This window comes from Equus przewalskii, chromosome 29, assembly GCF_037783145.1.
Source record: "Equus przewalskii isolate Varuska chromosome 29, EquPr2, whole genome shotgun sequence".
NCBI lineage: Eukaryota > Metazoa > Chordata > Mammalia > Perissodactyla > Equidae > Equus > Equus przewalskii.
Genome location: NC_091859.1, coordinates 33,331,287 through 33,357,018, shown reverse-complemented (window position 1 = coordinate 33,357,018; position 25,732 = coordinate 33,331,287). Strand labels below are relative to the sequence as shown.

General features: G+C 51.3%; 1 protein-coding gene and 1 long non-coding RNA gene across 2 annotated transcripts; one reads left to right on the top strand and one right to left on the bottom strand.

Annotated features, from left to right (window-relative positions):
* Window positions 1-211: 211 nt before the first annotated feature.
* Window positions 212-24,924, bottom strand: ISX (intestine specific homeobox). Its single transcript, XM_070599166.1, has 7 exons — window positions 23,545-24,924; window positions 6,157-6,308; window positions 4,280-4,396; window positions 3,532-3,638; window positions 3,206-3,414; window positions 2,746-2,847; window positions 212-282 (listed from the first exon to the last, which is right to left on the bottom strand). The coding sequence occupies exons 1-7, from the start codon at window positions 23,735-23,737 to the stop codon at window positions 212-214; spliced, it is 951 nt and encodes a 316-aa protein (XP_070455267.1). The 5' UTR covers window positions 23,738-24,924.
* LOC139080185 (uncharacterized) lies at window positions 10,077-18,534 on the top strand. Its single transcript, XR_011534467.1, has 3 exons — window positions 10,077-11,200; window positions 11,454-11,565; window positions 16,245-18,534. It is a non-coding gene; the product is annotated as an uncharacterized lncRNA (long non-coding RNA).
* Window positions 24,925-25,732: the final 808 nt, after the last annotated feature.

Below are 25,732 nucleotides of genomic sequence, written 5' to 3'. Positions count from 1 at the left end.
ATGTACAATACGTCAGGTGTTGATGAACGCCACGAAAAGAATAAAATGGGGTACGGGGCTGGGGAGTGACAGAATATGGATGTGCATGGTGACTTAGATAGGATGGTCGGCGAGGGACGGCTCTAGGGTACCATGTGAGTGGCGACCAGGAGGAAGTGAGAGAGCGACCCAGGCGAATAGCTAGAGAAGGATATGTCAGGCAGAGTGACAGTCAGTGCAAAAGCCCTGGGGCAGGATTGTGCTTGGCACCTTGGAGCTGCCGCTGGGAGGAGGCCAGCATGGCTGGGGCAGGGCACCCTGGGGGAAGCAGTAGGAGCCCCCGGACCTTCTATGTTGGTCCTCCGTGGGGAAGACTTACACTTTATTTCAAGTGAGACAGAAAAGAACTTGAGAGTTTTGAGATTCATGGTCTGACTCACATTCACCCAGGATCTCTCTGGCTGTCGAGTGAAGAATAGAGCATGGATGGGGAGCGGTGGACCCAGGGAGATGGCGGGGAGATGATCGTGGCTGGCAACAAGGAGGTGGCATTTAACGCTGGACTTGCCGCTCCATTAGGAAAGAAAGTCCTCAAGAGCACTCTGAGGAATCCAGTCTGAGCAACTAGAAGAAAGGCGCTGCCATCTGCTGAGAAGGGAGTCTGAGGCAGGAGGAGGCAGGTCCGGGTGGACAGAAGAGTTTGCTTTTAGACGTGTTAAGCTTGAGATGCCTATTGGACGTTCAAGTGGAGGTGTCGAGAGAATTCAAGAAAGAGACGTGGATGAGATACACTTTCGAGAGTCATGGCAGATTATAACCACGGCCACGCACTCTGCAGCTCTTCTCGTCAAGAGGAGTGTATCTTCCTACAATCTGGGCTGGCCTCCACCAACAGTCAAATCTTCCTTTGACCAATAGAAAGCAGCAGGAGTGACGAGTGAATTCTGAGTCGAGGGCTCAGGAGCCCTTGTACCTTCTGCTTTTGTGCTCTTGGAAATCCTGTGACCATAGGAGGAAGCCTAGCGAGAGACACGTGGCCCAATCACCCTGTCGCCCCAGCTAACAGCCTGCCAAACCCAGACCTGGGAGTGAGCCCATCCTAGATCGCCCAGTGGCCATCAACTGACCAGCTGACCACAGACACACGTGCAGGTCCAGCTGGGATCAGCCAAGTTGGCCCAGATCAGATGACGAACCCAGTTAAGCCAGAGACGTGAGCCAAAGAAATCCTTGTTTCAAGCAACTAAGTTTGGGAGTGATTTGTTATGGAGCAAAAGCTAACTTATGTAGAAACCGTCAGCATATAGATAAAGTTTTTGTATACGAAGATATCTTATCCCTTTCTTACTCAAATGAGACCATACTACTGTTCTGTAACTTGCTTTTTCCATTTAAAGACGTGTCCAGTGACAATTTCCCATCAGGTATGTTTCAATCACTCTCATTATTTCTAACAGCTGGGTGAATATGCTATAGTCAGCTCAACTGTGTCCTAATCAGGTGGTTTCCAGTTTTTGCTGTCACCGAGTCTCGACGAACGTTTTCGTATACCCTATTTACATACATGTGTATTTATCAGATAAATTCTTGCAAATAGAATTACTGGGTCAAAAACATTTGCATTCAGAATATTAATAATTGTCAAATTATCTTCTAAAATGATTTGCTAACTCATCCGTCCTTATATATGAGAGTGAGTACTTCATCAACCCCTCGCCAACACTTCGAAATATTTGCCAATCTGAAAGGTAAAAGAACGTATTTTATTACTGTTTTATTTACTTTTTAGATCATGGAGGGGATTGAGAAGGGTTTCATATGTTTAGTATCCGTCTGTATGCTTTTCCTGTGAATCTCTTATTTCTGCTCTTTGCTCACCGTCTATGGCTTGTTCCGCCTTTTAAGAAGAAGGCTTTGAACTATTAAAGGTCAACGGATATTAAAGAAATGTTACTGTATCTCTAAACGCTTTCCAGATAACTCCAGGGTCCCAGAGATACCGACGCAGACGGGCGTTCAGCAGCCGACCCCGCATGAGCAGGAGCGACTTACCCCAGGGCTGGGATCCAAGGCAGCCACTTCCCTGGTGGCCTCTGGGAGCAACAGCATCGCCCCACAGCGGGCCCAGCCCTCACACCTTGCACAGCCCTCTTGCTTCCTTTCAGAGCCTCCTGGTCACTTTGTGAGGCAGGCCAGGTGGGCGGCACCACCTCCATTTTACAGATGTGAAAACTGAGGTGCCCACAGCGTCTGCGGTTTGCCCGAGGTCTCGCCGCAAGGAAACAGCAGAGTCACACGAAACCCTGGGCTTTCCAGGACAGAGTGAGAGGCTGGCCTTCTCCCTGGGCCCCTTGCACAAGTCCTGGGAAGATAAACTCTGAAAAGAGCTTACTGTCTTACTTTTCATTCAGATCAGAAATGACAACATCTCTCCCTAATCCAGCAGAATAACCAAAGCGCCAAATTCTATTTAAATTAAAACACATTTTTTCCCTATATTCCTCTCCCACTTTAGATCATTCATGTCAAAGCCACACAGCGTGTTTTAGACTTGGGCCAACGGCAAGGTCATTGGGTGAATGTTCTCTTTGCAGGGGAAGGTCAGCACTGTCCCTTTGACCCCCTGGGCTGAGCTCCGTTGCCCACCCAGTTGTTCATCTCGAGATCCAGTTCCATTTATGGAGCAATCAGTAGGTGCTCAATAAGTGCGCCATGAACAAATGGACAAACAGCCCTCCTTGGTCCCCTCTGTCCCTCTGTTCTCACCATGGTCCACTTCACCACAGTCAGGGCCAGAAGGGCCCTCAAAAGTCATCTTGTCCAACTGCCTCGTGTTCCAGAGGAAGTCCAGAGGGGGCGAGTGACCAGCTGGAGGTCACACAGCAAGTTAGAGGAAGCACGTGTATAAGAGGACAACCTCCTTGTTCCAGAGCTTGTTCTGAGATCTCACACAGCCTCTGTCATCTGAGCCGGAGGGCAACATTGGCCAGGAGAGACGGGAGCTCCCTAGTTGGTCACCTTGCTGCTGAGTCTGATGCCACCTTCCAAGGGGCATGCTCAGGGTGGCTTTGGGGGCTGTGGGCCATCTTTGGATGGTGAGATTGATTCCCCCAGAGGCCTGGGGCACCTTGTCACCACCTTCCTTCACCTGGGGAGGAGAGCAGCTCCGTTGGGCAGAGGATATCCGTCTGGTCCCTATGTTGAAGTGGCACAGATGCTGCCCCACTTGGGGTGTGGCGGTGGAAGGAATCGGAGTACCAGGATGCAGGTCTGTTGGATGAGTGGGCTCGTGAGAGGATGGGGGTCCCATGGGTGGTGTGGCAGGAGGGTGACCCGGGCAGGGAACCAGGCAGAGGCCAGCTGACCTTGAGCGGGAGGATAACACCCCACGGGAGGAGCCAGCGTGGGCAGCGCAGGGGGCGGCAGCAGGGGGCCCTGTCATGAGGAGAGGTCAGGAGAGAGAAGTGAGCCCTAGGCTTATCCGCGGCAGTCCCGCAGCTTCCCAACCCCTCCCCATGACTTGGGCAGCTCTGGGTGGGCAGGGGGACCTACCTGGGTAGAAGCGCGTGCCTTGGGGGCCAAGAAACTCGGTCTTCACCCCGGCATTTACAGCAATTGTTTGATATGCAAAAGTCATTTTGCTTCTCCAAGCCCAGTTTCTGCATTGGCAAAAAGGGATGAACGAAAAATCCTGCCTCACAGCATCACTGTGGGTACCCATCAACCTCTAACCACAGGACTCTCTATTTTGTGTACCGCTCTCTCCCCAGAGTTTAGCATCCGATACATGCTCCAAATCCTTGTTGACTCAGCGGACAGCTAACTCTCAGGGAGCACTTCCAAGGTGCCAAGTTTCCTTCACCTCTCAGTCATTTCATCCTCATCAAAACTGTCACTGTCCTCTGAGGGGCACAGTGAGTCTTCCAGGCAGCCCTGCTGCTCACCCGGGCAGTCTGACTCCAGAGTGGACATGCTCCACCTCCGTGCCCTGCCCTTTACTCCGTGACCCTGTTCCAGGAACTGTGAAACTCGGCACAAGCAATACAAGCCGGTCCCTGGAGGAGGGAGAGGCACTGTGATTGTCACTCAGCAGGTGAGGACACAGGGACAGAGAGAGAGAGTGGCTTGTCCCAGGTCCCATAGACCTCCAGAGCTTCCTTGTCAACGCTCTTTCTAAAACAATTCCCCTTGCACGTTTTACGTAGACAGAGCCCCGGAGACGTTTCCTCACATCTGGGCCTGGGTGGGTTGTTCCCAAACAATGGCTCCCCCAGCCCCGTTGGACCCCCCAGCCACTCACAGCCACGTCCAGATTTGTGACCGGGGCCATGTTGGCCTCACTCAGCTTCTGCGGAGCCCCCAGGCTGCTGATCTTCTCCTGCTTCCGCCACTTGGCTCGCTGGTTCTGGAACCAGATCTGGGATGAGGACGACAGAGGATGGAGATAAGCAAAAGGCTTTTCTTCTCCATCTAGTACCACCCCCAAATGCAGAAAAGTGGCACCTTCGAAGGGACCTTCCCTTCACAGTCCAGCAAGCTCCACGACATCCTTGATTTCTCTGACTTTGGAGGTGAGCCTTCCAAGAGGGGGCCAGGGATCACAACCTTCAGTACCTACAGGGCCGGCGCTTATGTGTGGTGAAGCAGCGGGCTGCTACAGAATTGGGAGTGGTGGGGTCTGTGGTGTACAGAGCCTAAAGCGGCCAGCTTCTCAGCTTCCGCCAACAGTCACCACTGGAAATGTGAGCCCAACATGGCAGGCTCATCCAATTTCCAAGGCAGAAATCTTGATTTTTATGTGACAGCTCTGAGTTTTCTGTGTAGACCAAATAAAACCACCCTGGGCTGTTTCCTGCCGGCAGACCACAAGTTTGCAACCCCTGTGGGCCCCTTGGCATCTATAGGTTGAACATTGATGCTTCCTGTGTTCCTGAGCGCCCTGATCGGCCCCGAGCAGTGGCCACTTGTACCAGCTCATTGTGCGGAGGCAGCCGCTGAATTCTGGGCTTTACAGCAGACGGAAGTGGCACCCACTTGGCCGGTGACTGATTCCAAACGGGAAGAAGAAGGGGAGAAGTCAAAGACAGGGGTGGTCCTTAGCCAGAGGAAAAGGAGGTGGAGATGAAATCAAGAGTGGGATGTTGACCTGGGCCCTGGCTCAGATTTTGAATTCGAATGAGTCCATCACATTTGCTAAAACAAACAAACAGAAACATGAAGAGTGACTTAGAAAATTGTTCTAGAGAGAGTCCAACAGTGCAGCTGGTGGATTTGGATCTGCCAGAGTGATATTTGCAAAATCGGGGATGTGCGAAGAGGGTGTATGCCTGGTGATTGATGAAAGGCCGCTACGTTTCTAACCACAGATGAAGCGAGAGAGACCCCAGAGTGAAGACATTACAGATACAGATTAGGCAGCGGGTGCTTAAACCAGGTCTCTGACCGTGGATCCCGGTCCTTTCCACAGCTCCGTGCTGCCTCAAAGGGATACCCATGTGGTCTAGACCAGGGATTGGCCAACAGGGTCTGTGGGCTAAATCTGGCCTTCCATCTGTTTTAGCCTGACCCATGAGCTATGAATGGTTTTCACATTTTTAAACGGTTGGGGAAAAAAAAAATCAAAAGAAGAATAATATTTTGTGACACATGCAAATTAAACAAAATTCAAATTTTAGTGTTCATCAATAGAGTTTTGCTGGAACACCACCATGCTCGTTTGTTTACACATTGTAAACCACGGCTGCTTTTATGCTCCAACGGCAGAGTTGAATAGTTGCGACACTGACCGTATGGTTCCACAAAGCCTAACGTAATTACCATCTGGCCCCTTACAGAAAGCTTGTCGACTCCTGGTCTAGATTGTCAAGACCTATTTTGTGAATGAGGCTGCATGGTGAACGATGTTCTGGAACTGTAGCTAGATGGACAAGAAGCGAGTAGAAGCAGATATCAATGGCCATCACTGATGCCCCTTCCCTCCGTTTCCGCCCCCCGAGGAGAGAAACCATTTTGTAACTATGGGGACCTCATTTCCCGGAACATAATATTTTGTGAACACGGCTGTACTTATGGGATAAAGCCAACGTAAAATTTCAGGTGGGGCAACCCGGAGGATCCATGATGTCTCACCATGGCCCCAAGTGCATTAGCGGGGGCTGAGAGTCGGGGCGGCTGTACCTGCACACGAGCTTCTGGGAGGTTGATCCTGGCTGCCAGCTGGTTGCGGATGTGGACGTCCGGGTAGTGGGTGAAGTGGAACATCTTCTCCAGCTCCTGCAGCTGCTCTGTGGTGAAGGTGGTTCGGACTCTCCGCTTGCTCTTCCTCTCCCCTGGATGGAAGAGGGTCCAAGCTACGTTAGTGGCCTTGGTGTTGGTGCCTCGGTTACGCTTTGGGATGCATTGTTGTGCCCTTTCAACCCCTGCTGCCGCCACCGAGTCTTGGCCACCGGCTCCTTGTGCTTGGATTTTGCACTATTCTTTTTCCTAGAAACTCTGCCCCGAGGCTGACCCCCTCCCATCCATCCTGGACAGTGAGGCCAGGATAACCTTCTAGAAACTCCTCTGATTGTCCTTTCTGCTGCTTAGATACCTTCAAGGATTCCCTCTTGTCTGCAATAGGGAACGGTGAACTATGGCTTGCCGGCCAAATCCGGCCCACGGATTGCTTTTGTAAATAAAGTTTTATCAGAACACAGCCCCGCCCATTGGTTTAGGGACCGTCTATGGCTGCTTTTGCGCTATAATGGCAGAGTTGGGTAGTTGCAACAGAGACCGTGTGGCCCACAAGGCCTAAAATTATTTACCCTTTACAGAAAAAGTTTGCCAACCCTGGTCTTCAAAGTAAAGACAGAACTCCACAGCGGTGTGCCCTTTACAATCTGTTTCCGGCCCATCTGTCTGGCCTCATGTCCACTCAGGGGCGGCTACATTATTTGCGGGGCCCAGTGCAAAATGAAAATGTGGGGCTCCTTGTTCAAAAAACAGGAAAAAGCCTTTTCTTTTATCCCACAGTCTCTCTCTCAGGGCATTTTCTATGTGCTATTTAAGGTTGTGTTCCCTCAGGCACAGGGAGACTAACAGGGTGAGTGTGGACCCTCGCAGGGACCCAGGGCCCACCCTTTGACTTTGTGCCAGGGTGCATGTGCCTGACCGCGACCCTCCTTGCATCTGCATCCAGGCCCCCAGCCCCCCAGCCCCCCAACCAACCCCTCACAGGATGGAGGAGGCAGCGGTCCTTAGGTAGGGGTGGGGAAACAGGTGGCTGACAGCCCATCCCAGGGAAACAGGGGGGTGGTGAGTTGGGCATTGAGCGTAAGTTGAGGTTCCAGGCCCCTGGTGCCTGCTCCATGGGTTCATTGAACTTCGTTTACAAAACACAGATTCAAACATAAAATTATTAAGGATTTCAAGATAGTGACCGTAAGCATTAAACCCCAAGCACTGGTCCTCCTTCTGAGCATGCGGCCCCATGCAACTGCACTGTGAAGCCAGCCCTGCCTCCATTACTCTGTCAGCCCACCCACCTTGCTTCTTTCAGGTTGGTCTACTTCCTGTCTCCACACTCCCCATACGCGCCTATCTCTGGTTTTGCTCAGGGTCTCTTCCTCTTGTCCGTGATTTCAATCAATATCTCTATTTTCTTTTTTTAAGCTTCAGTGCGTGGTTGTGCATCCTAGTTGTTAGTTTAGTTCTCTATGTGAGCTGCCACCACAGCATGACAACTGACAGATGGGTGGTGTGGTTCCATGATGGGAAAACGAACCCGGGCCGTGGTGAGAGCGCTGAATCTTAACCACTAGACCACTGGGGCTGGCTTACAGTTTCTGTGATTTTTACTGGTTCTTCAACATCTAAATTCACTCTTATAATCTCCAAAATTTTTTCCCAGTCTTTCTAGCTCTGGGTGATCTTTCTTACTGTAGAGCGGCTTCATCACGCTTGCTAGCAATATCATTCATTCATCTTCACACTTATTAAGCGTACGCATCCTGCCAGGCACTGTACTAGGCAGTGGGGCTGCAGAGCCAATGGAGACATGGTCTCCGTCTGGAAGTACCTCCTCATCTTGTGAGGTGGGGGATGCAGACAGGCTTGTACGTGACTTAGAATACACGGTGGTTGCTGCTCTAATTGAATGAGGTGGGCACTTACTGATTTATTTGCCCAGCACCACCTCTTTTTTGGGGCAAACACTCCCCTCCTTTTGGAAACCATGCTTCCCACATACCCACCAAGTAGTTATAATGGGAGCTGGATTGATCCAAGGAGATGAGGAGGTTCCAGATTTGAACTGAACCTACTGGGGCCTCTCTCTGGAATTTTTTTTGCACTGGAAGTAGGAAAGAGAATCAAATTCCTTTAGCGGTGGGAGGTGAGCCTTAGGCCACCAGACTCCTTCTCTCCTGTCATTCTGGTGAAGTTGTTTATAGGGAGAAGTTACAGGGCTGACCATGGAATACGATTTGGATGGAAGTTTCCAGGGCATATTGATGGATTAGATCTTGGGCTAGAGAAAGAGAGAAATCAGGGACAACACTAAAGTTTTGGTGTGAGCAATAGCATGGGTGGTGTAGCCATTTAATGAGTTGGGAGGAACTGGGAGGGGAAAAGGTGTGTGTGTGTGTGTGTGCGCACGTGTGATGGGGAATCAAGTATTCGATTTGGATATCTTAAGTCTGAGATGCCTATTGGCTGTTCAAAAGAAGGTATGTTGAATAGGCAGATTATATATAAGCTTGGCGTTCAAAGGGGAGCTCAGGACTGAGCCTCAGATTTGGGAATCGTCACCATATACTTGGCCTTTGCTGTCGTGGGAACGGGTGAGATCACTTAGGCAGGCAGTGTACGTGAAGAATGGCGGAGGCTCTGGGAGTGAGCCTGGGGCCCCTCCACCATGCAGAGGTTCAGTGAGGGAGCCAAGAGAAGCCAAAGAAGGAGACCAAGGACAGCTGTCTGAGGTAGGAGGAAAGTGAGGAAGGTGCGGTGACATGGACAGAAGAGAAAGAAGGCTCAGCTGTGTTGATGCTGTGAGTAATTAGTTATGATGGGGACAGAAACGTGGCCAATGAACCTGGCCATACTGAGGAGCCTCACCATAGTGGTTCCCACGGAATGGAGACAGTGAGGGCTCACCTGGCAGTGGGTAGAGGAGAGAAGGGGAGTTGGAGTAGAGGAGACAGCAACTATAGACAACTCTTCAAGAAGTTTCTCTGGGCATGTGGAGAAAGCATTGCAGGTGATGGCTGGAGAGGAAATGTATGATCCAGGGGGTTGAAAAACCATGAACATTATAACATCATGTAAACTCCCCAGTAAACTGTCTCCAGCAAATCTCTGTCTCAGCCTGTTTTCTTGGGAATCTGACCTAAGATGGAGGAGCTCAGACACATGTAATGCCATAGAAACTGTGAGAGAAGAGAGGTTTGGAAAGAAAGGAGTGGCCATAGAATTAAAAATAAGAGAGGGAGAAGAGGAAGAAAAGCAAGAAAAGATCAATGTGTTCATTGAACACCCATTATGTTCCAGGTGCCATGACCTTGACTCCCATGTATGTATGTATGTATGTATGTATGTATTTTTAGCTTGCATTGTTTCAAGATGGATTTGAGGCATGTGGTCCTGAATTCGGTATTTCGGAGGTCATTGAGGACCACAGGAAGACCACTTGGGTCGAATTATGATGGCAGAAGCCAAGTAAAGAGGAATCAGGTATATGTTATCCCCAGACACACCCAATACAGCATCTGATACTTAGTAGGGACTTGAACAAATATATGTTGAATTAAATTGGATTGAGGTGTGAACATTTGCAATGAAGTGGGGGCAGTAAGAGAAGATCTTATATTTGTATCTTGAGAAGTTGCTAGAAGGGGTAGGGGAGGTTGGGGAGAAGCTCTAGAGTGCAGCCTGGAGCATGTCCAAAGACTGAGGAGGAGAAACTGAGGAAGCAAGAGAGAGGGCTCTGGTGGCTGCTCGATGGAGCAAGACTGTGGACAGGCTGGTCAGAAGTGCTCACTATATATATAATTGAATTTTGGGGGATAGGAGAGCAGGAGGTCAGGTCCTCAGCAAAGAATGGGGGAGGTGGGAGGGAAAGGATTTGGAAAGCGGCACTGGAGAAGGGCTAGGCAAGCGAAGAGAGTCAGGAGGATCACCCATTTGCAATGGGGAGATTCAACCAACCTTGCCCGTACCTCCTGACTGGGGCCCAGGGACTGTAGATATTGGAGGAAGGACCACACTGGCTGGTGATGGGTTTGTTTCCCTGACCGTGGATTTCTGAGGACAGGGTTACAGTTCTAGTGTTACTTGGAATAAAGTCCTTGTGATGTAGTTTTAGGGATTGTAGGAAAGAAACAACCCCTTCTCCAAATCACCTTCACTCTTGGGGCCAGTAGAATTCCTTTCATTCTAGTTGATCACAGAGCTCCTGATTTCTTTCTCATAAAGAAAAATCGCTTTAAGAAAAATTCCTGTCCCAGGATCACTCACTCATGTGGGAGGACTCAAACCCTTCCAGGGAAGCTCGTGCTTGCCTGCTGTTTTTTTTTTTTTTTTTCTCTCTCTCTCTCCTGTGAGCTCCTGGAGGACAGGGACTGTATCTTAGACTAGCTGAGTAACTGGCACCTAGTGGGAGCTTAATAATTATTTGCTGTAAATGAATAAATGTGAAACTCAGGCTCCGCTCTCAATCCCATTGGGCAGATAAGACAGCTTCAGAATAAACAAGGCTGGAGATTTGTCTGGAATTGTGAACGCTGTCTGATGTCACAGCTCAGATGGGCTGATGGAGAGGGCTGAAGCTCCTCTAGGGAGGGGTGAGGACCTAACTCCCCCAAGGGCTCCTTACTCCACTCAGCTCAGTCTTTTTTCCCCAAGTAAGAGGTAAAACCACCACAAGCTATGAATTGGAGGAGACACCGAATGAAAAGGAGATTTCATTTGTGATGGTTTAACAATTGAAGAGTTCAACTAACTTTGTGTGTTTTTTTTTGTCCTTATTATCCATCCTGCAATCATTGGATAGTAGAAAACCCACTGAGCTGGACATCAGAAGACCTGAGCTCTGTTCCTGCCTCTACTCTACAGCTTGGACCGCATTGTATTTACTCTTTGGGCCTCAGTCTCCCCATCTGGAGAATGGAGGAGGAAAGAGAGGTTGAATGATCAAGTGGCGAAGGCCCAACCCACTCGGACGTTCTGTAATTCTCTTTCTCTTCAGGTGGGGGCTGAATGATTTAGACCACCTTGCCTTGGGCTTGCCTGGGGGACCAACTGGCTTGGTGAAAGGGAGGGGGCCAGAGAGGAGAGATTCCCCCTGAGGATAAGTCTGCTGGCTGAAGGAGCTGTCTTCATCTCTGGGATTAACCAGGCCCAATGCCTCTGTTGTAGAGACGGCCTTTCCTAGTCTGCTTTCCTCTCACCCCTCCTACCACACCTCATGTTTGTTGTTAATCCATTTTTTGTCCCCTCAGAGTACTTTTACTCATTTTTCTGACTCTTGGAAGATTCCTGGGAGTCACAGACAGCGAAACTTCAAACATCGTTCCCCACTAGAGGAAGCTCTTGCATTGTGAACCACCCATGGTAGGAGACTCTGATCTCTTTCTCCTTCTCCATCTCCCTTTCTCTCCCTGAGTCCACCCTACTTTTTAATTTTATTTTTTTAAAGAGATATTTATTCTATGTTTAGAGCTGGTGGTGTATTTAAGGGGTAGAGCTGAACCCAATCAGAACTGACACAGAGAGAAATGGCCCATGTTACTGCCTCGCCAAGATCTTACTGAATGTCTTCTCTGTTCTCAGTATCTGATAGGCACTGAGGGCCTGTCTGCAGGAGAACACAAATGAGCAAGCCGTGCTGACAGTGTTTCATTCATTCATTCACCAGGGCAGCATTCTAGATGATAGTATATCTAGATGATACAGTGAAATTCTATAGGTAACTGCAAAAAAAATGCACAGAATGGAAGATTCTAGGTTGGTTGCTGAGATGTCAAGGACAGTGTGGAGCTGTGGTGCTTCTGAGAATATAGAATCATGGGTGGAGGATACTGAGCAGAGAATGTAGAGTGTAGAACCAGAATAGAGGAAAGACAGCAACATGGAGAACAGAGGACTGGAAACAGAATGCAGATTATAACAAAAGAAGACGCCTCCTCCTTTTTTCCCAGAAGGAAACTTAGGCTAACAAGGGTTTATGACTAAGTGTAGGCTCCTGAATATGAGAATGATTTCAAAGCTTCCATTTCTGTAACTAAGAGAGCAGCTATTAAGATATGTATGACTGTTCTCTATTTCCAGCAGGACCGGAAGGGCATAATTTGGAGGTGGGGTGCAGAAGGAAAGCATCTAAGCCCACTCTCATAATAACGTGCCTGCTGACTTCATGGAGAGGGGGCTGTGAGCAAATTATGGGCCAGTTAGAAAAATGTCTATTCTCATTAGCTTTGAGCTATACATTCTCAGGATAAACGTCCTTGAGAGATGATGATGATGGTGTGTGTGTGTGTGCGTGTGTGTGTGTCCAAGAAGCTGTAGTGACATCTCCAGGAATAAAGAGGGGTGCCTAAAATTCACACTGGTGGGGAGGTGGAGGCTGAGCCCCAAATGGACCAGCCTACAGGACTCAGAGTGCCGAAGACTCTCCCCCGAGACCAACCGTGGGTCCTTGGAGTGTTAATGGTCAACACTGACTGTCCCCATACAGCCCATCTTGGGGTGTTACTCTAGACTGAATGACCACAAATTGGAGAATATAAAAAGGAGTGTTAGGAAGGAGGGGCCTAGAGCTGAGATCACCCTCAGTGACTGGGGCTCCCGACGAGACCCAACTGGAAGAGTTGACAGGTAGACTAGAACCTGGAGTCAGGGAGGCAAGCTTGGCATCTGAGGCCGGACTTAAGTTTAACTCCTTAGATCTGCACTGCTCAATATGGTAGCCACTATCTACATGTGGCTCTTTAAAGAAAAGAAAATAAAAAATTCAGCTCCTGAGTCACACTAGCCATAGCTCAAGAACCACGTGTGCTAGTGGCTACTCCACGAGACAGCACGGATGCAGAGCACCTCCAGCATTAGAGAAAGCTCTATTGGATGGTGCTACCTTAGAGCCTTTCCCAATGGATTCTTGAAAAAGTCATATTTTGGGTCTAACCTTAGGTTTCTCCTTGTGTTGCGATTTCCTCTAATTGCCACATATCTCTAAGAAGGAAAGTATCTGTCAGTCACAGAGAACAATTTTGATGGCACTGGGGAACCTGGAAGTATGGGGCCCAGCTGGAGAAGGAGGGTGTCTGGTGCCCAGGAGCTGTGGGTGGTGGTTCAGAGCAGAGCAGAGCTGCCCATGGTGCACAGGGCAGGGCGGGATGGCCAAGAGCAGTGTCTGAGGGGTTGGCTCAGGAAAGGTGAAGGTCCTCGCTTCTGTTTCTCCACCATGTGCAGGAGGAGACTTTGCTAGGAGTGGGTGGAGGGGCCAGCAGGGCTGACGTTTGGGTAACAGACCACAGTGGGTGTTAAGAGAACAGCATAAAGGGATCTGGAACCCAGAAGCAGGAAGAATACAGAACTTAGCCTGTAGAATTTTGGAAGCAGAAGGGACCTCATTAAACAAGAAGCTGGAAATGCCAGCTCATTGATGGAGCTCTCCGTGCACGGGATGTGATTCTAAATCATCGGGAAGGGCTGAGATGTCCTGGGTCCCTGCTCAGAGAGGATGATGGGGGTGTCGGGCTCCATTTTCCAAACCCTGGAAGGAACACTGGATTGGGAATGAGAAAATCCTTGAGTTCCAGTCCTGGTCCACTATCTCCTTACTAGCTTCTTGGCAGACACGCTGAGAAGTGAGTGGCCAGAGTGCAGCCCACTCACTGTGGCTGGCCGAGGGCACTGGGAGTGGACACGGCTAGGGGCGTGGGGAGAGGGCAGAGGAGGGCAGCGGCGAACTGCCACCCCTTTCGAGTTGCTCCTCTCCTGTTATTAATAGTGCGAGCTGTGAATCACATTTCAGTGGATCTTCAAAGGGAGCGAGTCAGCAGAACTTAATTAAACCTGAGCCCTTTAGCACATCGATCATAAGAAATACACAGTTTACACAGGTGATTAGGCCGCCTAATTATAAACTGATGTTTCTCTGCGCTCGGCTCCCTCCCATGATGGCTCCTTCTCTGCGGTCTGCTAATTGGCCCTGGTTGCTCAGCTAAAGGTCCCGGGGGCTTTGCACTGGGCAGTGTGTCTGGAAATGGCCCTGGTCCTTGTCTTCCTAAGGCAGTGGCTTCAGCATGGAGGAGATCCAGGGTACCCTTTGGGGCCCTCCTGCAGGCTGAGGACACCTCCTGGTCATGATGGGTGGGGTGCAGGGTAGTAGTCTCCCGGGGTAGACTTCTCCTCTCCAGTCTGGTCATGGACTTGCTACAGGCCCCTGGTGCCCAGAGCCTACAAAGCGAGGAGCTCCTTGGCATGGCACTCAAGGCTCTTCACATTCTCCCTTTCCAGCATCATCCGCCTTCTCCCCAATCCTCATTTCCATTATTTCCGTCCCATCTGATCACTTCTAGATTCCCCCAGTTGGTCACACCCTTTTATCCTACAGGTGTTTGTCCTCACTTCTCCCTAGTCTGCAATGCCTGTCCTTTGTCTAAGAACTCTTACTCATCCCTCAAAGCTCAAATCAATCAGATGTTTCCTTCCCACCGAGGTGTGTTGTGGATCTCTGGGTAGAAACACAGCAGATTTAAAAAAAAATAAATTTAAGTAAAGAGTGCTAACTTTCAGCTTGCAGTAAACCAGTCTCCATGTTTGTAAAAAAAAAAAAAAAATCTAGGGGCTGGCCCAGTGGCATAGCCATTGAGTTCATGTACTCTGCTTTGGTGGTCTGGGGTTCTCGGGTTTGGATCCTGGGCGCAGACCTAGCACCGCTCATCAAGCCACGCTGTGGCAGCGTCTCACATAAAATCGAGGGAGATTAGCACAGACGCTAGCTCAGTGACAATCTTCCTCAAGCAAAAAAAGAAAGATTGGCAACAGATGTTAGCTCAGGGCCAATCTTCCTCACACACACACACACACACACACACACACACACAAAACGTGGCTATTACTGGATAGTGAGAGGGAAGAGTTATAGTTACATTTTCTTTTGCCTTCTTTTTGTTTATCTGCATTTTCTACAATAAACGTGGATGATGTGTAAATAAATAACAACAAAGAGAAGGCAGCTAGCGTGGAAAGAGATGAGAATAAAAAAAATCACTAAAAGAAAGAATTGAGAGAAGACCATTGAAAAGCTCAACGGCAAAGGATTTGCTGCCCTGCTTCCCGGGGATGGCCGGGCTGGGGCTCCCTCCCTCTGTCTCTCTCAGCGGTGGGAGGATTGTCATTTTCCCCAAGAGGCGGAAAGGCGTGTTCACGTCCTTGCGATGTGGATGGCCTCGCTTACATGATATGTCTTACGAGAGGACCTCAGCATCTGTTCTCCAATACGTCCATCCACACACCCCCCCTCGCACTTTTCATTTGTATAAATCTTTCTTTAGTAGCAGTTGTATAGTTTATTTAAGGGAAATTGTGCAGGAGACCCTACAGAGCAAACGGGAGTAAAGCTTCTTGATTGACATGTGTGTGTGTGTGTGTTGGGATCCGGGTGCGGCTTGCTCAACCCCCTTCATCAAGGGCAGCGCTGATCAGGCGTCTCGGGGAAGCCTGAAATTCTCCAAACGTGGGTGTAAAAAATGCTGATGACCATGAATAAAGGCCAAAGTTCTTGGCTTGACCAAAGTCAACCCCACTTCTCTCATCTTCCGGGACGTGGCTCCATGATTCTTAGACTCCGGCCACACTGAATTCCTTTGTTTCTCAAAAGGACCATTCATTCCTTTTTATTCCTCTGGGCCATTGCACATGCTTCTCTCTGCCTGATGTGCCCTCTCCCCTTTGCCTGACCGTCATCTCAGCGTCACCTCCTCTCTGAGGCCTTCCTGGAGGGCCTCAGCTGGAGTCCATTATTCCCTCCTCTGTGTTCTCAAAGCACTTTGTCAGGTTCCTATGTTTGTTTGTGTCATGACAACGTGACTCTCATGACAGTGAGCTTAGGAAAAGAGAGAGAGTGGGGATGGGCACTGAGGACATGGTGGTGACAGCCACGTTGTGCCTTCATAGTACCATCTTGTTTCAACACTTGTAACTTTTTCTTGCTGGAAGTTGCATGTGTATGTGTGCGCTCCCCACACACCCCTCTTTCTCTCCCATCTATACTTGCGACCATGCAGGGGGAACAGTCAGACAACACAAGCTGTGAAGCCGGAGGACGTTTCGTGGTGTGACACAGGAAACGTCACAGAACTTGTTTCTGTCCAATGGGGGAACCTGTATGTAGTTACTCTTCCTGCCGAGAACGGAGGAGGAAGTTAACTGTTCTCTCTGTGAAAATACATACAGCAGGCCAGCCCAAGTGGCAGGTGTGCAGAGAGCCCAGATCAGAGGCATCCAAAGCCACAGGGCCCCATAAAGAGAGGGAAGAGCCATATCTGGCCAAAAAATGATTAAGAACTGCCACCTTACAAGTAGAATCTGGAGGAGTAAACCTCTTTAGCACACACCTCTGATTAAAAAAATAAAGAAACATTGAGAGTTCCATATGTGGGGACTGAAAATGACATACGAAGAGTTACAAGGGCTCTGAAATGAGAACCATCATGCCAGCATGGAACAGTGTGAACAAGAAGGGGATCAGCAAGAAGAAGACTCCAGACCAAACACACACAGTTCCCTCAGCCTCCCCCTCTGGCCTCAGCTGACTGGTTTGGGTGGACTGGTTTGGAGGGTCCCAGTGGATCTCTCCTCTGGGACTTCTGGACTTGGGACTTTAGAGGGCCTGAGGGAAGTCACTGGAGGCTGATGTAACTCTTGGAGCTTTTGGGAGCCATTTGGAGAATGATGACTGGAGCAAGAAAGAGTTGAGCCAGCACGCAGAGAGAAAGCAACTGGAGAGACTGGATGGCGTTATTGGTTTTGGCTCTCATTGTGATCCTGCCCTCCCCACTGCTTAGTGTGGGAAACTCTCTCTTAATTTTCTCCAAGGCAACACATTTCCTTTTCTATTTTAGCTAACCTAAGATAATTTTTGTTGATTGGAACCCTCGAGTCCTCATTAATACCGTTCATTGCATCTTTTCCTGCCTAAAACCCTAAAAGGGTTCTTCATTCTTCTTGAGATACAGAGCAAAAATAAAAATGCCTACCATGGGCTATATGGCCCAGCATGGGTTGGCCTCTTTCTAGCTCTCAGACCCCATCTTGCACCCTTGAATATCTCGTCCCACTAGGTCCCACTGAGTCCTTGTCCTTGGGGTCCCCTCTGTGTGGAATGCCTTCCCCTTTCATTCTGCTCAGCCTGCAGATTGCAGCTCCATCAGGAACCCGTCTGGGAAGCCTGCGCTGGCCTCCCCGACAGGTCAAACCTCCCTTGGAGCAGGCCCTCGGAGTACCACGGCACCCTCTCCCCACACTGTCACAGTTGTAGTTATGCTTTCATTTCTGATCATTGGATGGCTGTTTGTCTCCCCTGCTAGACTCTAAGCCAGACAAGAGCAGGGCACCCTCCCTGCTCCCATCTCAGGCCCTGTGGTGGCTGCAAGATAGGTTCGCAGCTCTTTGACAATCCTCCCTGAATTCTTTTCTCCTTTAATTTGGGCCCAACTGAGTGACTCCCTTCCAAGAAATGGAATGCAGTGGAAGCGCGGCTGTGAAGTGTCTTAAGCTGGGTCACGAGAGGATGCAGCTTCCACTGGGCTCTCTCCCTCTTGGAGGGCTCGCTCTGAGAGAAGCCACCACCATTTTGCGAGGGCACTCAAGCTGCACGTGGTGAGCCCTGCCTGGGAGACACCGAGGCCTCCTCCAACAGCTGGCGCCAACTCAAGCAATGGGGCTGAGCCGCTGTGGAAACAGATGCTCTATTCCAGTCCAGCTTCTGGGTGACTGCGGCCCCAACAACACCTTTCCTGCAATCTCAGGAGGGACCCTGAGCCACAACACCCACTTAAGTCAGTCCCCAAGTCCTGACCCACAGAAAGCGAGTAAGATAGTGAATGTTAATGGTGATTTTAAGCCACTAAGTTCTGGGATTTGCCGTGCAGCAATGGCCATGCCTGCCACTCAGTAGAGATTCAGTGGCTCTTTGTGACATGTCTGGTTGAAAAACACAACAGATAAATCAAATTCAAATAATAGCCAATGCTGTAAGTCTCTTCTGTCCACTAGATTTCTCCCAGCTCTCAGAGTCTGGGGTCCTGTGACGGCCATCACATTGTCAATGCCTTGCTTGTCTCCCTTTGACCTTTCTGTGCTCCAGATCCACTTCCTACCGTCAGGATATGTGTTTCTGGGCCGAAAAGCCCAGATAGTTCTGAGGAGCGTATTTGCTCCTTTTCCCGGAGGATTTGAGCTTCGTTTCCCGCAGTGGTCACTGGCTTATCACACGTCCTTGTTTGCCACCTTCTCTTCTCTGTTTTATTCCACTACTTTACGCCCCTGTTCCTTGCAGGTCCCCAATAAACTACTTGTGCTCAAATCCTTTCCTTCAGGTCAGCTTTTTGGGGCAAATCACACAAATACCATCCTTTTTTTGCAGGTGGGGGTCAAGCTTTGTACTTCCTTGTGCTCCCACGGGGCATGAGACTGAGCCAGGTTCTCAACTCCAGCACCAGCCTCCAGGTGCCCCCAAGCCCTGTAGGAGTGTCCCCATGGCCACATTAGGTTGTGGCTCTGGTGGTGGGGACTGAGAGAGGAGGCTTATACTGGGGGAGTGCAAGTTTTTAGCTCTGTGTCCTTCTGCCCTGCTCCTGTCTGCTCTCGTGGGAGCCCCTGGGTCTACCTGTCTGAGAACCAGAGCCATTAATCACGAGGTGACAGGACACACCACAGACCTTGGCACAGCCCCGTGCTGGGCTTCCTCTCCCAGCGCCCAGAGCAGCACTGAGCTGCTGCCTGGGGTTCCAGGCAGTGCGGGGGAGGAGGCAGAGGGCAAGGGGAAGGAGGGCGAGGAGGAGGACGAGGAGGAGAGGAGAAAGACAAGGAGGAGGGAGGAGAAAGAGGAAAATGAGGGCAGAGAAGTGAGGGAAGGTGCAGTGGGTTCAGTTGTGTTCCCCCCACAAAAGATTTGTCCAAGTCTGCACCCCTGGTACCTGTGAATGTGACCTTAGTTGGAAATAGTATTTTTGTAGATACAATTAAGGATCTTGCGATGCGATCCTCCTGGATTTATAGTGGGCCCTACATCCAAAGACTAGTGTCCTTGTGAGAGAAAGGTGAGGGAGATTTGACACGGACCCCGAGGGGAAGGCCAGGTGACGACGGATGGTAGAGGGATGCGTCAATAGGCCAAAGACAGACGGCCAAGGATTGCGGGCAGCCGCCAGGTGCTGGGAGAGAGCAGGGAACAGATGTCCCCTCTGAGACTCCAGAAGGAACCTACCCCGCCAACACCTTGGTTTCGGACTTCTGGCCTCCAAAACCGTGAGAATAGATTTCTCTTGTTTTAAGCTACTCAGTTTGCGGTAATTTGTAACAACAGGCACAGGAAGCTAATACAGAGGGAAAGGAAGAGGGAAAGGAAGGGGGAAAGGAGAAAGAAGGCGGAGGAGGAGCAGGGGCTCCTAAAGGGGAGAGGTTTGGAGGCACTTAAAGGGCCGGAAAGATGGGAAGTCAGAGAGCAGCTTCATGTGCCTGGAGGGGCAGGGAGGGTGTGATGAGAGACAACCTGGGCCAGTCTGTGCAGGACATTGGCTGTCACACCAGTAAATTAGGGATTGATAAACTATAGCCTGAGGCCCAGTCCAGCCCTCTGCCTGCTTTTATAAATAAAGTTTTATTGGAACATAAACACACCCGTCTACTTTTCAGCCGTGATGGCAGAGTTGAGTCATTGCAACAGACACCATCTGGCCATCAAAGCTTAAAATTACTTTGTGGCCCTTTGCAGAAAAGCTCTGCTGACCACTGCTACAGCACACTTCTCAAATCCCGAGACTTCCACGGTGCCCCTGGCCCCTCCACCAGGTAAGATGGGCGGAAGTCAGCACTGCCCCAAGGTGGTGTCACCAGGACTCTCCTTGTTGCTGACCCCACCCTGTGCCAGGTGGGTGGTCACTACATCTGGTTCTATTCACCTCTCTAGTCCTGACTTGGCCCAGAGTAAGCACTCAGCAATTATTCACTGAGTGACCCAGCGGCTCATGAACAGACCAGAGAATATATCTGGGTTCCCCACAGGCTGGAAGACTCATACCAGTTAACCCATTGGGGTGGTCTCTTCCTTGTCCATCTTCCTCTCCCCTTCCCCCCCGGGTGTCACCATTTCCCTGCAGAGGGTCGTTAGTGGGACAGGCGCAGAGACGACTCTTCCCAGGGTCTGAGCCTCCAGGCCAAAGCATCTTCCTCCTGATTGGGGCTCCCTTGACTTTGGAGGGTGCCCGGGCTTCGGGGGGCTTACTCTCTCAGGACGAGTGAGCAGGTGGCTGGGCTTAGCATCCCTTCAAGCTGGGAGACCCTCTTGGATTTTCCCATTGGCTTGAGACCGGGAAGTTCTAAGCCGTAGATTATGAGAGGCCTGGGGAGGGTGGGAAGATGTGGGGACGGGGGACTTTGGTCTCTGCCAGGAGAAACGAGGGAGGCAGAGCCCTGGCCTTCGGCCTGGATAACTGGTCTGACCCCGGCTCTTGCACGTATTGGTCCTGCAGCTTGGAACAAGCCGCCCTGCCTCCCTGGGCCTCAGCCTCACTTCCAAGAGTGGTCCTTAGATCGCCTACATTAGAATCATCTGGGAGAGCTTGTAGACTCTTGGGCCTCACCCTGGACCTAGAGTCAGAGTCTTGGGTGCTGGTCTGGAATGCTGCATTTCACAGCTCCTGGAGGTCCCTGGGAGGGAGAGATAGTGCTTGCCAGTTGGCCTCCGTGAGCCACTCCATGAAGCCCTTTAAGTGTTCCCTGGAGACAAAGAGGAATTTATTCCTCTGTAGTGATTACTGGGGCAGGAGAGGGCCCTGGACACACGGTTTCTGGTCCTGTTGCCCGTTCCCCCAGGGGGCCTGCGTGCCGGGAGGAGGGCAGGACAGGGAGATGGAGGGGCATTAGCCGCAGCAGCAAGCCCTGGGGGATGGGGCTCCTGTGAGGACAGGAGAGGCGGAGGCCTGTGAGAGGGTTTGCCCTCTGGCTCGCCCCTCCCAGCCCCCCGCCCCTGCCCTCCTGGCGTGGAGACCCCCTCTGCAGAGAGGAAGCTTCAGCCGTGGAAAATGACCACGGGTGAAACTGCCAAGGCTTTTCAGCAAGCAGTCTGTTGCGGAATTAGTCATGGCGTACCAGAGCTGGGAGGGGCCTCAGGAATGTTCTAGCTCTGCTCTTTCATGTTCTAGATGCGGAAACAGAGGCCCAGAAAGGGGAGTGTCTCGCCTGACGTCCTCCTGCGAATTGGTGCTGGACTACAGCTTAGAGGCCAGGCTTCTGGAATCCCGCCTCTCGGCCCTCCTTGCCCAGGGTCTCACAGACTCCAGCTCATTTGCAGATTCTGCAAGTTACCTTTGTACTTTCCGCCACATTGGCATCCATTCTGTATCATTATCCGCTTAGCATTTTCCCAGATAGACTTTTTTGTTTTGCTTAAATAAATAAATTTATTTTGAAAGCAAACCTCACATCATAACCACAAGTGGATTACCAGTATCATGTGTCATAAACAGGTCAGTGTAGAAATAATTACAGAACCATCGACATAAATCATCTTTGTCTGCGTACCCCTTAAACTCATCTTGAAAACTACCAGTGGGACCCTCACTGGGCTTTCGGAAATGCTGAAGTCTGGCAGTGTGGGAGATGTATGGATTTAAGCCACATTCAGGAATAATCTAGAGGGGATGGTCTCAGGCCACCAGGGTTCAGTCCTAGTGCTAACCTCTCACTAGCTTTTGCAGGTGACTTATCTTCTCTTCTTGGTTTAATCATCTCTGAGGTGGGGCTCACAATTGTGGCAGTTCAACGAGAGAATGGCCGTGAGGGTGCCGTGAGAGCCACAGGGCACTGTCTGACGTTATGACTGCTATTTTGCCTACTGGGGGGTCTGCTCTGGGTCCAGCTGGATAGCTGACATGGAACATGCCAGCATCTTCAGTGGGGGACTGGAATGAGTGGCCTCCTTGTTGCCATCAGCTATTGTCAGGCTAGGGGAAGGGAAGCTGTTCTGGGAGGCGAGAGTGAACCTGTTCTCTCTCTCTTCTCTCTTTTTATTCTCTCTCTCTCTCCTCCAGAGAGGACGGTCATGGGTTTTATGTAGGTGCAGCAAGGGGCACTCAGGTTAGATCCCCAGAATTGCTTCTGTGAATGCTCATTCAATTCCCTGCAAGTTATTGATGAACTTCTGAAGATTGAGCTGCTTTCCTACTGATAGGCTCAGCTACAGGGAAACTCACCGGCACCCTGGGGACGGGATCTGTAGCCTCCAGGGGTCTTCCCCTTGTCTGCAGCTCAGCACCACCCCACATCTCCCTCTTGGAAGACTAGACTGAGGGGAGCGGGTGGCGCTCTGTGTACAGTAGAGAGGACATCACGGGCTCACCCGAGCTTCCTTCCCAGCCTTTCCTTGGATTAAAGGGGCAGAAAGGAGGTGAGAACTGGGAACGTCCTGTGAAATACTCCAGGCTCATCGACTACCAGACTCCAGTGGACCCTTGAGACATCACCATCTCTGTTTCCTCCCCCCTCAGCCCAAGTGGTTCACTGGGGATGAAACTGAGGCCAGAGTGGAAAGGGACTTTCCTGGGGTCACACAGCAGGCTGGGGTAAAACTGATCCCGACATTGCGGATTCCTGACTCATAGCAGGGTGCTTGTGTCCACCTCAATGCCCTTACTTGAGCTGGTTCTCAAGGAGGGGTCTGAGATCTACCTGGTCATTGCTATTTGGGGACATGCCCTGGAGTGGGCCACTGGCCTGGGTTGAGGGACACCCTGGATCAGCGTGGGCTGATCCTGGGCAAAGCTTCAGCCATTACAAGCTGTGCAGGATGAACTCTGCTCATGAAGGAGAAGAATGTGCTAGACTGAGCAGGGGTTTGGGGGCAGCCAGTGCCACGTCCTGACTCAGCTCTTCTGCTTACTAGCTGTGTAGTTTGGGGGCGTCACCTACCTCTTCTCTTCCATGGATGAGTTTCCTCATCTGTGAAGTTGTGATAACCATGCTTTTCTACTGAAGTTAAAGAGGAGACACACACAGCCTGCAGGACGATGCCTGCCACACTGTAAACGCTGGGTCAATAGACGGTAACAAGCATTCTCAGTGGCGGCCTGGTTACGGGAACGAACCCTGGGTGCCTGCATTCTGCACCTGCCTGAGGCTTGGTGTCCGCATCTGGCCCTCGGTCTGGGCTAGACAGAGAGGTCTTTAGGCCGAAAGCTCAGTGCCTGACTTCTCTGAATTTTGGAGTCCTGTCTTCTGTTGATACGAAACAGCTTTCTTTCTGCCTGAGCCTAGCTGGGTCTTGGAACCCAGGGAATGGATAAGAAATGACCAGAAGCCACTTACCCTGGGGCTGGTCCTCTGGGGCCCTCTCCAGCCTGGAGCCCGCAGCTCCTGCTTGCCTGGTGCCCCCTCCACCTGCCCCTTCCGGCCCGACCACATGGCTCCTCTCATCAGGCCTCTTTAAGATCTCCTCGATGGAGAAGGACAGGCCCAGCTTCTTCGGGGCTTCACAGCACCCCAAGTTCTTCCTCTCCATAACCCCACAGAGAGCAGGGCTGGCTTGGGCACACTCTGGGCAGCTGTGAGGAGAGGCAGAGCGGGGCTTTGCGTGTGCCCAGGGTGTTGTCGAAGGAGGGTGCGTACTTCCTCTCTGAAACTCCTGGAATCAAGAGGGCAGGCAGACGTGGAGAATGAGGAGCCTCATGTCGGATTATCCAAGCACAACTCCATCTCTGCAGGGACTTCCATGGGCCACCTCAAAAGACCCCTGGCATCAAGGAGGCAGGTCCCGTCGGAGGACCCGGAATGGGCTGTACCCTGTGCCCGTGGGCTCAGAGCCCTTGCCGGCTCAGTGTCAAGGGGGTCACCATTGCCAAATTGGGTTCAGTCTTACTATGAAGGGTCTTCTCCGGGGTGGTCACCTTCACAGCCCCCAGCCTAGGCTACAGGGGTCACTGCCAGTGGGGAACAAGGCAAAGATCCGGAAGGAAGAGGGAGCCTGCCCCCAGAGGAGATCTGGAGCAGTCTGTCCACCTTTGCCCTTTCTCTGGCTCGTGGCCCTTTCCTGCTGGCTCAGGACAGGCCTCTGGAAGGCTGGAGTGCCTCCTTTGGGCCCCAGGTGGCCAACTCAGTCCAGGGCCACACCGCAGCTTGAGGAGTGTTCCCAGAAACCCTCCTGGACTCCTTTCACTTCTGCTGCTGGAAGACTCCAGAAGAGGCCTCTCGGAGCCTGTGTTTCTGCTGTCCTGTAGGTGGAGGCTCAGGGAGGGGCTCAGTGGGTCCCTGCCAGGCTCTCTCTCCGTGACGGGGCTGGGCAGAGTGCTGCTCTCTGAACCTCCCCAGGTGTCTCTGGTCTGGCCCCGACTTTCTTCAGTTCTCCTCTCCCTAACCTCACTTCACAAGTCTCCCCACAGCCTCCTGGCCCAGGGTGGCTCCTCCTTCTTTTTGGGGTCCTTTCTGCTTCTTTCCTACTTGCACGCCCTTACCTGCCTCCTGAGACAGCACTGAAGGGACCCTTTCTCTGTGTCCAGTAAACTGCCGGCTGGGAGCTGACAGGCATCGACCTGCCCCTGCCAGGCGTTCTGCTCCCAATTACTGTGTAACCAGGGAGGAGGGGGCAGGAACGGCTGATAAGGGAAGAAACTCTCCACCTCCTTAAGACCGAGCATACACGTGTCAGGGGAACGGGCAGGGGGCGGAGGGGAGCTGAAGGATGGGTATTGGGGGCCCCCGGGAGGGGCCATGCTGGGGAACAGGCCAGACCAGAGCAGGACAACGGGAGGTGGGAGCAGGATGGCCAGGAAATGTCCCAAGCCCCAATAAAACGTGTTTACTCAGCCAGGAGAGTTTATGGGTCACATATAGGCTGGAGGCTGGGCCAGGGTGCAGGCTGCTGGGTGTCGGCTGCGGGCAGTCCCTCTGGAATATGCCTTCCAGGGCTTGCAAATATCAGAGGGGGAAGGCCTTCTGAGCCCTTAGGGTGTGTGTGGGGAAACTGAGGCCAAGACCACGGGGGTGTAGTGGATGTCATGGCAAGGTCTGATTTCTAAGTACTCCATTGGGGAGCTCCAGGATGCTGTGCTGGCCACACGGAGCCGATCTGCATGAGAGTGACAGATACCCCCGGAGGGACTGTGAATGTGAATTGGGACATCAGAACCCAGACCTTCTCACAGAGGGTGGGGGTGGAGAAGGCTGATCCCCACTCCCTGAGGAGGCTGAGCCAGGAGAGTGAGGGACTCACCTGAGATGGGGACGGGAGCCGTGCCCCCTGCAAGTGCTGGGCTGTCTGATCTAGCTGGGGGAGTCTGGGCTCTGTGGCAGTAACAAGGAAACCTGAAAATCTTAGGAGCATCATTGCTCACCCGTGTCCCAGTCTAATTAGTGGCACATCCATTCAGGGACTCAGGCTTCTTCCAAATGGTGATGACCAAATGGTGTGGCCAGAATGAGTCACATGACCCTGCCTAGACGCAAGGGGGCTGGGAAATGGAGTTCTCTGTGCTAGGAGGAAATGACCCAGTTTGCTGGA

What these genes read in the sequence shown, in the direction of transcription:
- ISX (XM_070599166.1), bottom strand. Translation starts at nt 23,737, where the DNA reads ATGGAGAGGAAGAACTTGGGGTGCTGTGAAGCCCCGAAGAAGCTGGGC. An exon ending in CCCAGAGGACCAGCCCCAGG is followed by an intron (nt 6,309 to 23,544) that starts GTAAGTGGCTTC and finishes TCTTCCATCCAG; the next exon opens with GGGAGAGGAAGAGCAAGCGG. An exon ending in AGGCACGCGCTTCTACCCAG is followed by an intron (nt 3,415 to 3,531) that starts GTAGGTCCCCCT and finishes TCCTCATGACAG; the next exon opens with GGCCCCCTGCTGCCGCCCCC.